Genomic DNA, 14136 nt, shown 5'->3' on the forward strand with positions numbered 1-14136 from the left:
ATGAGTGGGCGATAAGGAGTTTTTGCAGTAATCATGCTCTCTGTGTGTGGGACATGGTAAGAGGAGGAGAGTGTGCAGCTAATTTTCTGTTGTCTCATGGGATGTGTTATCTCATCTCTCCACAGAGAGTCCTCCATGTGCTCCTGATCAGTTCCAGTGTGGGAACGGACGCTGCATCGGTCAGAGGAAGGTGTGCAATGAGGTCAACGACTGCGGAGACGGGACTGACGAACTCCCACACCATGACTGCCGTGAGTTGACTCAGTTAATCTGCATCTGTACTGCAGCACATTAAGTATTTATGTTCAGCCTTTTGTTCCGGGAAGCATGCGCAGGATCTGTAATAACACTTTAAATGGACAATTTCTAAGTCACGAAGGCTGACATGAGCATTAAACTTCCTGAATTGAGATTAATTGACAATCTTGTGGGAGATTAATGCAAATATTAATCAAGGGGAGATTTAGGCCTAATGGAGGAACGGTCAGGCTGTCACCAAAATCATAAAACTTGAAGGCCTGAATATTTCAAAGATCAACACAGAATGAGTCATACTTTTACAGTGTCTGGTTTTAATCATACTGAATCGGCATGCTTTGTTTATGTTCCTTTGCGGCATGCAGGTCCGCGCTCCAGCGAGGGCAACTGTAACCAGAATAACGGAGGCTGCTCCCAAAAGTGTCAGATGGTCAGAGGACTGGTCCAGTGCACCTGTCACACTGGATACCGACTGATGGACGACGGCAAAGCTTGCCAGGGTACCACTTTGTGTGTGTCTGTGTGTGTCTGTATGTGTCCTGGGATCACTCCCTTTAGTCAGTTTGTTTTTTATATCTGCAAGTTCCATGAAACTTCATGGAAACGTTGAGGTTTGGGCAATAAAAAGACTGATTAGAACTTGGTGTGGACCTGAATCTGGGTTTCCTGCCACAAGTTTTTATTGCCAGAATTTAAAATTCATCGAGAGACGATCTTTGTTTCCAAATTCTACGGGCGTGTTTGCAAGGTCAAGAGATTAAGTAGGGTGTGGATTTGTTCTTAAACTGTGAATGCATTTTTTTTTTTTTTTTACCTTCCAGCCACCTCTGCACATTTTGATTTGTCTCTTAAATTCATTGTTAAGTTTGACAGCATTTCTCTGTCCCTCCCTTCTTGTCTTCCGCCTGTGGTCCGTTCCAGATGTGGACGAGTGTGCTGAAGAAGGCTACTGCAGCCAGGGCTGTACCAACACAGAGGGAGGGTTCCAGTGCTGGTGCGTTCAGGGCTACGAGCTCCGACCTGACAAGCGCAGCTGCAAAGCTCTGGGTAAAAACCACTGTACTCTAATTCAACCTTGACATGTGACCACAGAGAAGTCGCTGGGGTTTGACCTCCAATAAAAACACGGTCGCATAGCATTTATACTTGCTTCAGCAATAACTGTATCCGTCTTTACTCAGAATGAGGTTGGCTCATTTCGGAGGGTCTGGACTAGATTTAGATATCCAGAGAAGGTAGAGTGCAGGCCTGGTACAGCAGCCCATCAATCTGCTGCAGACCAGAGTTAAACCCAGTTCAGGACTGCCTGTCAGGAAGCTGCCAGGACCCCAACCTTCACCTCTAGTGAGATTAATGCGTGTTTTTATTACAAGTGACCATCGGTCCTAACTCAGATTTCTTTTGTGTCATTCCTCTTTTGATACTTTCCAACTTTCAATTCATGTTTGGCTTCCGAATGTTTTCCTTTCCATATTAATTCACATTGTCTCCATCCCTGTATTTTTCCGTCCTTTTAGGTCCAGAGCCAGTGCTGCTGTTCGCCAACCGTATCGACATCCGTCAGGTTTTGCCGCATCGCTCTGAGTACACCCTGCTGCTCAACAACCTGGAGAACGCCATCGCCCTGGACTTCCATCACAGCCGCGAGCTGGTCTTCTGGTCGGACGTGACACTGGACCGCATCATGAAGGCCAATCTCAATGGCTCCAACGTGGAAGAGGTTGTCTCCACCGGTTTGGAGAGCCCAGGTACGTATGGCGGCCGATAGAATACAAGTTCAGATGTAGGACAACATCCATTTGTCATTTTTCCAATTGCTGCTTTCTGTCTGCTCTCCTCACTTCATCCATCACCTGGTTCATATATTGGTTCATGCATGAGTTCAGTGTGACAGTACAGTATGACATCAGTACTGTTTGTTTTTTTCATTTCTCTGTCTCTTAGTTTCAGCTTCGGTTCTTCGGTTTTTCTTTCTTTCTTTCTTTCCTTCTCTCAGCCTTAGTGTCTGTCTATTGCCTTTGGTCTGTTTCACCCCCTTTCTGATTTTTTGCTCTTGCTACTTTTTAGTTTACGTTATATCTCTGTTTGTTTTTTTTTCACTTACGCTTCCTGCCTTTCTCTCTGTCCATCAGTTCAATTCAGTGAACCTTAATCACAGTGATAACTGTATCTGACATGTTACAACAGTGTTGTGTCTTGGTCAAATTGTCTCAGCATGAAGCCTTGAAGCAAAGGGAAACACGTAGCTTGGCTCTCAAAGTGTAAAAAACTACAGCTCACTTGCACTTAAAAACAACAGTTTTAAACATTAGTTAAATATAGAATTGGTTCATATTCAGATAGATTCAAAATGTTTTGTCTCCTTTAGGTGGACTGGCCATAGACTGGATCCATGATAAGTTGTACTGGACAGACTCAGGAACGTCCCGTATTGAGGTGGCCAACCTGGACGGGACACAGCGCAAGGTGCTGCTGTGGCAGAACATGGAGAAGCCACGAGCCATCGCACTGCACCCCATAGAGGGGTACGAGTCCAAAGGCACACACACAAACTGTATTAATCACTACAGATGGTTTCAAATGTGCACACACTATCATATATATATATATATCCCCTCTGGATGTGTCCCAGTTGTAGTGGCGCAGCATAGCTGGGATTAATGTTTGGCAGCAAAGCATTGCCCACAGGCGAGCATCTGTGTGGAACAAGTATTTCACGAAAGGGGCACTAGCTAAGTGAGTTTTCATCCCCAGCTTCATATGCTGTGGTGCAAGGAAAGAGTTTTAGATGAAGCCCCAGAGAAAGTTTAAGCTAGAAAACTCATTCACCTTATTAGGTAGCTCATTTGCATGGGATAATTGAAAAATATATGAAAAAAAGTAGCTCTTCTCTCTGAGGCCGGTCAGAACAGATGAGTCACGATGAGAAGGACATGAATGTCAAGGACGGAGGAGACTTTTGATTATATCAGACATCTGCTGTGTCTTGAATCCTGACATCAAGCTGTTCAACACTTTGAAACAAGTAAACTAACCATGACTACCCCACATTCCTCCACAGTAAGATTTACTGGACAGACTGGGGCAACACACCTCGCATCGAGTACGCCAATATGGACGGCTCCAACCGGCGGGTCATTGCAGACACACACCTATTCTGGCCCAACGGCCTCACCATCGACTATGCCGGCCGCCGCATGTACTGGGTGGACGCCAAGCACCACGTCATTGAGAGGGCAGATCTGGATGGACGCAACCGAAAGGCCGTCATCAGCCAAGGTAAGCTCCTACTTGTACTTGGTTTAAGCTCGACTGGTCACAAACATTTTAATTATACAGCTAAACGCTACACTGTTTCTGAAAACACTTTATGCGAGAAATAGGCAATAAAGTAATAGACTTTTGATTAATATTTGATCAGCACCGCGCCCAGTTTGATAGTTTGATAAGGGTTCAGAGACGTCACTGACACTGCGTCACAGATTCCTCGGCTGTTAGTGGGTGCTGTCGGTTGGGCATGTTGGAGTCAGATGCCATTAGGAGCAGACAGGAACAGATGGTGGAGGTAGAGATACATTAAAGAGAGCTTCACAGTCTAACACATTTTGCTGTCAGGATAAAGTGACAATTTCAGCAAACAGGGGGAAAAAAAAACATATTTTCATAGAGAGTTACAGACTTTAGCTTTTTATTGTGGACTGGAACTTTAACTTTTATATTTCTGGTGCCTTTGGTTTTTTTTTATTTAATGCCTCCGCACCGTAACAGCCGTGGCCGCCAAAAGGTCAACTTCACTGTGACATCATAATGTTTCTGTCCATTATTCAAAACCATAACTCAGGGACAGAAGGGGAGACATTTGGTCAGATACTCAATTGCTGAAAATAATCTTGAAACTGTGCTGATTGTTTAGATCTTCTTTGCTGGCAGGTTGAAGATGTGTGTGAAGCATCTGCGTTTCACCGAAAAATACACTTAATAAAATTCCTTCAAAGTCTTCGCTTCATATGCTATGTAAGTCTGGACAGTTTGGAGGTAAACGGCATCTTTGCGGGTTGGCGAAGGCATACAATCGCAAGGCGGTAATTGTAGTTATTGAAAGCCTTGAGTGAGCTGGAGAGAAACAGGAGGTCTGGCAGGAGTTCAGACTATCATTAATAACCACACACACATGCACACAGGGGATAGATATAGGATGCAGCCTTCTGAAGGTACTTTATTATACCATGTGGAGTTAATCAATGCCGTATTTCGCATGTGCCTACAGACACACACACACACACACACACACACACACACACACACACACACACACACACACACACACACACACACACACACACACACACACACACACACATAGAAGCCATAAATGACAACATAAAGCTGTGCGTGCTTCTGTTTATGTAGTTGGGTCCTACAGTGAAGCCTAGACTCTGTGTGCGCACTAAAAGTGGGGATCTGGTATTTACAGATTTCAGGAGGAGTACTGATCCATCACAAACGCTCTGGCCTGTTTCTGAGGCCTTGTGTTGCAGTAAGATGTGTTTCTCAGATTTTGGCAGATCCGTTTACCTGATGAAGTGGGAAAAGAAGTGTAGAAGCACATCAGTGATGATCAAGGCGGTTTAAGAGTGTGAAAAGAGAGAGGGAACAAGAAAATGTTTGAGGAGGGTGTCTGTGCCATCGGCTCTGTGAGCTCCCCTTAATGATGTGTGCTCTCGGGATAAAAGGCTGTAATTGGCCCTGTCCTTCCTCCACAGCCTCTGTTTGCTTAGACAACAAACCGGACAAATGAGTGTGTGTGTGTGTGTGTGTGTGTGTGTGTGTGTGTGTGTGTGTGTGTGTGTGTGTGTGTGTGTGTGTGTGTGTGTGTGTGTGTGTGTGTGTGTGTGTGTGTGTGTGTGTGTGTGTGTGTGTGTGTGTGTGTGTGTGTGTGTGTGTGTGTGTGTGTGTGTGTGTGTGTGTGTGTGTGTGTGTGTGTGTGTGTGTGTGTCCTCCTGACAGCACGAGTCGGCAGTCATCAAAGCAACAGTGCGCATGAGATAAGGGATAAGGGAGCAACAAAATCACAAACAAGGGAATGCAAGAAAGAAAGGCAAAAAAGAGATATGTTGTAGAGCTTAGCTAGCCAGTGACTAGGCTGTGTGTGTGTGTGTGTGTAGGAATGTTAACGAGCGTCTATCTCCCTGCACCTATATTGTTTTCTCTTTGTGTGTGTGTTTGCTGGATGTGTGCCAGCTCCTCTGTCATTGGAGCTGGACAGCTGCCTGGTGTCACGGATAACACCGCTATCCATTCTACACACCTGTGCAGGTGGGGGACAGGAAGGGAAGGGGCTGTCTGTGTGTGTGTGTGTGTGTGCGCGCTCCTGTGTGTGTTTGCGTGCATGGACGTGATCATAGAGTACATCTGCCTGAGGACAAATGCTGTACACTGCAGTGATGCCACATTCACAATGATTCATCCATTCGGTCCTTTAAAAAGTAAAAGACCAACAAAACAATTCAACCTAGTGACAGCAGCTCAGTTCACAGGTCTTGGAATAATGGCTTAAGTGTAATAGGCAGGTGGGTCATAGATATATACAGGGTTCATCCTCTGGAGAGCAGCAATGTCCTTGTAGAACTCATGTAAATTGGGTAACTAGACTGAGATATCACGTGTGTGGAGCTAATATTATGCCACCGCCGTTTTTATGCACTGGCCTAGCGACACAGGCAGTACATGCAGATGGATGGTACTTGTGACTTGCGCTAGACAACTGCCGGTTGATTTACATTGCGGAGATAGGTGAACTTGTTTATGTCTGTTGTTATTTTCAGCCACAACTGTAACGTTTAAAGACACGTACTTTAAACCCGGTGGCCTATCTGACGTTTCTGCTGTGCTTTTTTTATGTACGTTGTTGCTTTGCTAGCATCATTGATAAACCAGCTCTAGCATTGTGAACAACGACAATATCACTGCCAGTCAGACTTACTGCTATTTTTGGTTTGTGTCATTTTCTTAAGTATGTGGTCTCACAGGTTAAGTAAGTCTCCAACCTTACTTTAGTGAAAGTGATGTTATTACTGAGATATAGAAGCATCAAACATACGTTTTAGATGTATGAGATGAGAGTGTATCCACTGCTGTTGAATTGTATGTACCATGCACGTGGGTTTTCTACACAGATGTTTTTGTAAACAAACATCGTGATTGGATCTATTGACATGCATGTGATGATGAAGTATGAATTTCAAGTAGACATGCTAAGTTTGGATAGTGTAAGCTTTCATATTGTTTAACTTTACAAGCATCACTACAGTCAGACATAAAATGTCAGTAGCTCAAAGAGGAATGTGAAACCTCAAAGATAACCACAAAATGCTCACTATATTGCAGTCCACCACACTATAAGCTGAGCTGCATTCTGTCCAGCTGGAGGCAATGTTGTGTGCCAATGACCTGTAGATGGAGAGTGTGACAGATTCAGTGGAGGCGTGAAAGGACTGGGAGGTGCCACATGTAGGTTAAAGGGGACATTACTGTGAAGGCTGGTGGGACGTTTGATGCCCTGTCGGCCTGCAGCTGCTCCTCCAGCTGTCCCGGAAAAAAAGGTGCGGGAGGGGAGGGGATGGGGTGCAGAGACAAACAAGGAAGAAGGTGACCGTATCGAAAACAGGCGCCTCGTAGATGCGAATGACTCAGAGGAGGGAAGAGGGTGCACTGTTGTCTCCCTTATGTTAAGATAAGATCAGAAAACACACACATTCAGCCAGTGGCACCTCACACACACACCTGGACCCGTCTGAGGAGGAGGGAAAATGCACAGACGTGGTCTCTTTCGACTGACTTGACTGATTCTTGATTAAAACAATTTTTTGGAATAATTTGAAATGACTTTGTACTTCGTAACATATTCTTTGACCAAGCAGTTCCTGATCTGAATAATAATTTTCTAATATAATTGTGTCAATCAAATTCAAGAAAAGTTTTTATATCGCTTGTATTTGGGAAACATTTAGCGTTTGAGAACTTGAGCTCGTTTTGCTAAATAATGAATGGATTTTTTTTTAAAGTATGTATTTCTCAAAGAAAGTTATTGAATCATTATTGTTTTGGTACCGAAACACATATATTCTTTCAGCAGTTGAACATTTTCAAACAGTACCAAGCTGTACTCAGAACACAAAGCTTCAGTGCCAGAAGTAAGCACATGTACTATGGAAAAAAGATGCCCCTGCACATGTATCTCCAGTTTTAGTATTAAATGATTAAGCCAAGCTTTCAGTCCCTATGCCATCTTCATCCCACCGCTTACTTTGTCTGTGATTTGCCATGCAAGTACACATGGGAAATGCAATTCACATTCATAATCTGTAGGCTCAAGGAGCCTGTAAATACAACACTTTGCAAAATAATGTTGGTGAATGAATACAGAAATAATTAATTTCATCAAAATAAAATGTAAAGACAGTTCCTCCGACTCTATATTGCTTAGATGAAGAAAAAAATAAACGTGCAGGCTGTAAGGAGCCACGTTTATGTATCCAATAAAGTCCTCGTGTCAGTTATGCATGATCAGTAAACTGACAACAGAGATAATCACAAACAGCCAGCGCCCATGGTGCTTCCTACATCTTCCAAAGTCCAAGTTAATGTCCTCCGAAAGTCTTTCTCCGGTTATACAAGTACAAACGTGTGAAAGGCTTATGTTTGGAAACTCCATAAAGAAGAATAAAATAAAATAGAAACACACAGTAAGTGGTAGATGTAATGCACATATAGAATATAATAAGGGAAAAACTGTAAATGTAGAAAGACATAAAATATAATAAGTATAAGAAGCAATAAAAAGGAAAAAATCCTTACATTCAAGGCAGGATATAAGAATATTGCCTATGTTGGATTGCACCGTGAGTGTGTGTGTGTGTGTGTGTTCGTTATTTTGAGGACTGTACCATAGCTATTAGTTATTAGAGAATTGTTACCAAAATATGTACTGAGCAGGACGAAACTACAGTAGTTGATGCTTTCTGCTGGACAAACAATGCAACACTGTATCCCAGTGGCCATTGCTCTAAGACTGCAAGGGAAGCTCAGATTCCCCTAAAATGTCACCAAAAGAAAAGAAATAAAGAAAGAATGGTGAAATATGTACTGCTGTGTGTACATTTCATTGACTAAATACGTGCTAGAAAGCCTTCATCTTTTGTTCAGAATCAGCTACTTCCTTCTCATTCATCCACAGCGCTTTACAGAGTTGGACGCTCAGCTTGTACTGACTTCAATGGGGAAGTGTAGAGCGGGTTGTTCCACTGCAGCCAAACTAGACGCTCATTGGATAAATGCTGGGCTTTGTCCTGCCCATCGGACACTCTGGGGGTCTATGGGACAGTGGGCTGGCCCGGACGCTCGGCTTCTGCATGATGATTGGATGAGCTGTCTGAGGCAGAATGCTTTTTTGATTGCCAGCTAAATGAGCGAATCAGCAATCTGGAAGAATAAACAGCCACCGGAGCATTTTCCAAGTTGATCCGGAGATTTTACCGATCCCCAGAGACTTTGTCTTTGACAAAAACGACTCATGTTGTGTTTGGCGACTCTGTTCTGTCACTTTGCGGTTTCTTTACCTAACGAGCAGCGGCAGCTGCGGAGCTTCTCCCCCGTCACGATCACTCACATTCACGGTCACACTTCACAGTAGCCTGGCGCAGCAGTTCCAGCTGGGCCAAGGCTGTTTAAGCAACCTAGCTCTGCTGCCATTGAGAGGACACTGGTACCTGGAAAAGATGCCTAGTTGGTACGACAAGGTCACAGATCATTTTCTTGAAAAGGAACAAAGGGTCGAATTTACATCTAAATAAACAAACACATTCATGATGTAGGCCGGAAAAACAAGTTGATATTTTCTGGATGCAAACTAGGCTAAAATATTTCCTCTGTTCATCCGCACGAATAAAGGTGCGGACCAAAGGGACATTAGACAAATAGTTTGTTACTTATGAAACATAAATAGATGAAAATGATGCAACTTCTGTATCAGTGAGCTTACACCCAACCACACACAGTTACTCTGATCCTCGGGCTCATTATTATTCCTTACTTTTAGCCAGTTTTAGCCATTTACCACTTGACATTTATGTCGTGCTGTAAAACACTGTCATTAAACGAGAAGCGCTGTTTTTAAAAGCCCTGCGCTGCCAGCACGCTCGCCACACCACCTCCACCACCACCACCACCACCACCACCACGGCTCTGTGTAGCAGCAGAAATCACTTTTTCCATCCATTTAGCCCTCATCCAACTGGTTGTGCAGCTACTTCGCCGGAGGAGGATTAAGCTGGAGAGAGAAAGAGTACTTTAAGTGTGGTGGAGTCACCCTCAGCAGATGTTCCCAATGGAGAAAAATCTGTGAGGAGTTCCCTGTCACACATGTTAGTATTTAGGCCATGGTTCCTCTGATATGGGCAACAATTTGTACAAAGACAAAAGTAGTCACACTCAAACCTTCGATGCAACGTTTTAAAGGTCCTGAAACTTCATTTCGCAATCCCGCTTCACTTACTACAAGTGATGGGGTTAGTAAGAACAACACATGGTTGTTTGACATGAACGGTTCTTTTGTTTTATTTTTCTCTGTGTTCTTCTTACTGTTCGAAAGTGGGTGGGTTAAAGTGTCAGACTGTTCTAACATCCTGAACGTAAGATTTGAAAAGTGTTTTAAAACGAGACAAGACCAATAAAAAAGAAGAAAATCCCATTTCCATCAAAGCATTTCTGTATTTCAGATAAAAAAAAGGGGATTAGAACACGCACCCACTCTATACACACCTTGTAAATGTAGAGGAAAATCTGGGATATATTACTTTCCTTTAGATAAAAGTCTCCCATTAAAATGATTAGAATCTACAAAGTAAATCAAATGTCCTTGCAGACTAAGATAAGAAATGGCCTATATCTGTCTGGTGACTGTCTCTCGTACCAGTCTGACCTGGTTTCAGCGCTGTCCTTGATCTTGCTTCCAGATTCTGGACAGAAAAAGTCACATTACTTACGGAAACCGATGAAGTGTCTCTGCTTTTGGTCGCTCCAGCCACAACTAAACCAGCTACAGACCAATGAGAGGCGGAGTAATTGAAAGCAGCTCTAAATGGGGACATTATGACATCAGCCAAGCCCGCAGCGCTGAATGGGAGGATGTTTGGAGAGCGCCGGTGGAACAAGCCAAATGCAGCATTTGTTTCCATTTTTCCGGTGCATTTGGATCTAAACGTCCACATGAACTTCATTATTCTGTGTTCATTATAAAGGTGTCAAACTTGACGCCTGTGGTCGTTTACGTCCTTTTAAAAAAAAAACAGCTCATTGTTTTACGACAGATGTCACCGGCCTGTTTCTTGTTTTATTGCACACTTGATCGAGCATCCGTCAGCCTTTCTGAAAGCTCTGTCCCTCTCTCTCTCTCTCTCTTTCTCTTTCTCTTTCTCTGTAGGCCTGCCCCACCCGTTCGCCATCACAGTGTTTGAAGACAGCCTATACTGGACTGACTGGCACACCAAGAGCATCAACAGTGCTAATAAATTCACCGGCAAGAACCAGGAGATTATTCGCAACAAGCTGCACTTCCCGATGGACATCCACACCCTGCACCCCCAGAGGCAGCCTGCAGGTCAGTGCGACAGCAATTCTAAGTCTGTAAAATATCCTTGAGGTATAAGGTGGAATTGTAATGTTGTCAAATCCTGATTCACCACCGAACACACACTTTTCTGTCATTGTCGTCAAATGACAGCAAGGTCACAAAACAGTGACTTGAAAAAGGTCAGTTAATAGCATCACAATGGACAATTCATAGTCCATATTGATGTTTCATTTGATCAAAACCACAAAACGATCAGTAAATTGCGTAAAAGTCTTTCAAGAATCAGCTCATTGGCAGTAGTTATACTTCTGTTTTTTCATGGAATTTAAAGGAATAGGCTCTGATATTTTGAAGTTGGGTCATATGAGGGACTTATCCATAGTCAGTGTGTTACCTACAGTAGATGGCAGTCAGCACAGCCCCAGTTTGGAGAAGACAAGACAGTACAGACAGTACAAGTACATCATTTCAGCTGGAGTCATAAGCAAAAGAAAAGGGATGTTCTCTATTCATGAGGCTTGGCTCCTTGTATGGCCGTTTGTTCACCCCACCTCCCTTCATAACTGACTGTAATTAAGTATATTTTAAGAGAACAATGGACTTTTTTTTGCACCCTTAAGCAGTAGAACATGTTGTCATGCGACATGCGGGAGAACCAAATGCTGAAACTCAACATGAGAGGGAGAAAGATGATCTGGCTGAAGACAGACACAGAAAAAAAGGGAACCTACTCATAAGGGTATCATTGTGCACAGAAGTGAAGACATTTCCCACACGGTGTCGTCCGCAGAGATGATAGAATGGTTTGTTGTACTACTGTTAGACCCTGCAGTGAACCGGCCGGGTTGAGGTGTTTTATCGGCACGATAGCAAATACTTGTGTTCTTTTGTCAGCAAAACGTGTTGAACTTGAGTCCTGGCCAAGAGAAAGTTTTGGTTATCATGCTGATAAAATATTGTAACAGCCGGACACTTGCATGAACTGCGAGCTGCGTTTGTTGGCAGAGGGAAGTCGCACACTGTTCCTTTTGTTTTGGCGCGAGTCATGTGAGTTCATGTGTGAATGGAGTAGATTTGAACTTTCTGTCAATTGAACGAAGCAACAACGCCTCAGAAGTCGAGTGAAACCCAGACACATGCTGTGACATTTAGAAGAACATGGGATGATATGTAGTTAATTATATTTTTGATATACAGAATGGTATAATACATCAATATGCACTGCATTGCTTCATAGTCAAAGGAATACTCACACTAAGAGTTAGTTAAGCAGATGGATATTATAATTATAATAAAAGTGGCTTGCAGATTCTTGCTTACATCTTAATGTCTAAAAAAACACGGCTCCAACCCCCCGCGACGCCGATAGGGACAAGCGGTTAAAGATGAATGAATGTATTTCACAAAAAGAGCGTGTTGAGTGTTGAAGAACACTCAGTTTATATATCAGATAAGAAGCTGCAGGTGGTTTCCAGTTTCAAATACCTTGGTTTCATTGGACTTAAAAGGGGGAAATCCTTTCCATAGCACTGTAGAAATCAAACAACAGTACATAAAACAGCAAACAGTAACAACAGACAATGACAGACAACGTTACACACTGGCCTATTGTTTAGGCAGCTTAAGGTCATCTTCAGCTCGATGCTTCCTTTTACAGTTTTACAGTAGATTTATTGGACAATGTCTGAAACCTGAAGCTTCTTTCCATGCTATGATTTTCTTACATCTAAAATACTGGTTAACCACTTGGTTTCTTACATGTTACATCATACATTAATTGTGCTTTATTAATATACCAAATTCTTAATGGCTTAACACCTCCCTCATTTACCACAGTCACATTTCAGAAAAATATTGGGGATAGATTTACCAGATAAAGAATAAGAGGGAGCATTGCTGTTGAATAACCGTATTCCTGAATGTTGAACTATTCTGTAATAACCCGTAAAGAAACTAGGCCTCTTAGATCAGCTGACGGCAACATTTATTTTTTTAAATTCTGCGTTTTATTTTTGTAGTTTTGCCGATTGTTATCAGTTATTATAAAATGTTGCACACAATATGAATTGGAGACATTGGCTTTGTATGAAATTGGTATCTCTGTTTTGAAAAGAATCTATGCTGCTTTAATTAATTAAAGCATTTTTGCTGGTACACACAGTAAAGAGGCAGACAGGAAAGTGAGAGGATGATGACATGCAACCAAGGTCCCTGGTCGGTTACTAAACTATAATGAATGATAATATTATGAATATACTGTATATGTATATGTGTATATATATACAGTGTATTTGTAATAGACAAAAAGTTCATCAGCATCATTTACTGAGCTGTGTGTGTCTTTCTGTCCTGTAGGTGGCTGGAACCGCTGTGGCGCCAACAACGGAGGCTGCAGCCACCTATGTCTCCCTGGCAACAAGACGCACACCTGTGCCTGTCCCACCGGCTTCAAGAAGGTGGACCACAACAACTGTGCCAGCGGTAAGTCCCTCAACATCTGAACTTCTGTAGTATGCATTATAATTGAGTGGATGTTGATGTATTTATTTATGAAAGAATAAATGCTAACGATGACAATTTTAGCAATTTACCTCTTATTGGATGCATTGATTGTACAGTTTATTCAAGTGCCATTGTTCAGATAAGCATGTAGCATGCATCCAATCTTCCTGATCAGTCAGTATTTTCATAGGAAACAAATGCATGCAGAGGATAACAAGACATCCACTAAAGTGCAGACCTAAAATTTACATTGTTTTACATTTATAAAGTATTTTTTTACTAATTAAATTCTTTGAAATAGGTTTATGTGACATTTACACACCCTGTAGTTTACTGTAGTACAGCTTGTTTTTTATGATTGTAGATAATTATGTTAGAGGATTGGTTATGATTTATGATATGTCTGTTTAGTTGGGCTGCTAGATGTCTGTGTAAGTGCTGTTTTGCTGTGTTCACTGTTGACCCCACTGTTAAACCTAGAAGACTGACAGAAGACCTTTGGTCTTTAATCAGGTCTTGACAAGTTCCTGCTTTTTGCCCGAAGGACGGACATCCGACGAATCAGCTTTGACACAGAGGACATGTCCGATGATGTCATCCCTCTGGCTGATGTGCGCAATGCCGTGGCACTGGATTGGGATGCCAAAGACGGCTATATCTACTGGACGGACGTCACCACCGACTCCATCAACAGAGCGCTGTGGAATGGCACCAAGCAGGAGGTTAGTGACATCCACAGCGTGACT

The 14136-nt window shown here is 42.7% G+C and overlaps 1 protein-coding gene across 4 annotated transcripts in view; it reads left to right on the top strand.

Moving 5' to 3' along the window:
- Positions 1–14136, top strand: part of lrp4 (low density lipoprotein receptor-related protein 4) — a 119679-nt gene that overhangs the window by 89183 nt on the left and 16360 nt on the right. For all 4 annotated transcript variants that reach the window (XM_083916734.1, XM_083916735.1, XM_083916736.1 and 1 more), the window contains exons 9-17: positions 126–251; positions 624–758; positions 1180–1305; positions 1776–2006; positions 2627–2783; positions 3320–3537; positions 10739–10915; positions 13244–13369; positions 13904–14112. In XM_083916734.1, the coding sequence (XP_083772860.1) occupies positions 126–251; positions 624–758; positions 1180–1305; positions 1776–2006; positions 2627–2783; positions 3320–3537; positions 10739–10915; positions 13244–13369; positions 13904–14112 (1505 nt within the window). The remainder of the gene's footprint in view (positions 1–125; positions 252–623; positions 759–1179; positions 1306–1775; positions 2007–2626; positions 2784–3319; positions 3538–10738; positions 10916–13243; positions 13370–13903; positions 14113–14136) is intronic.

The sequence above is a fragment of the Echiichthys vipera genome, assembly GCF_963691815.1.
Source record: "Echiichthys vipera genome assembly, chromosome: 1".
NCBI classification, from domain to species: Eukaryota; Metazoa; Chordata; class Actinopteri; order Perciformes; family Trachinidae; genus Echiichthys; species Echiichthys vipera.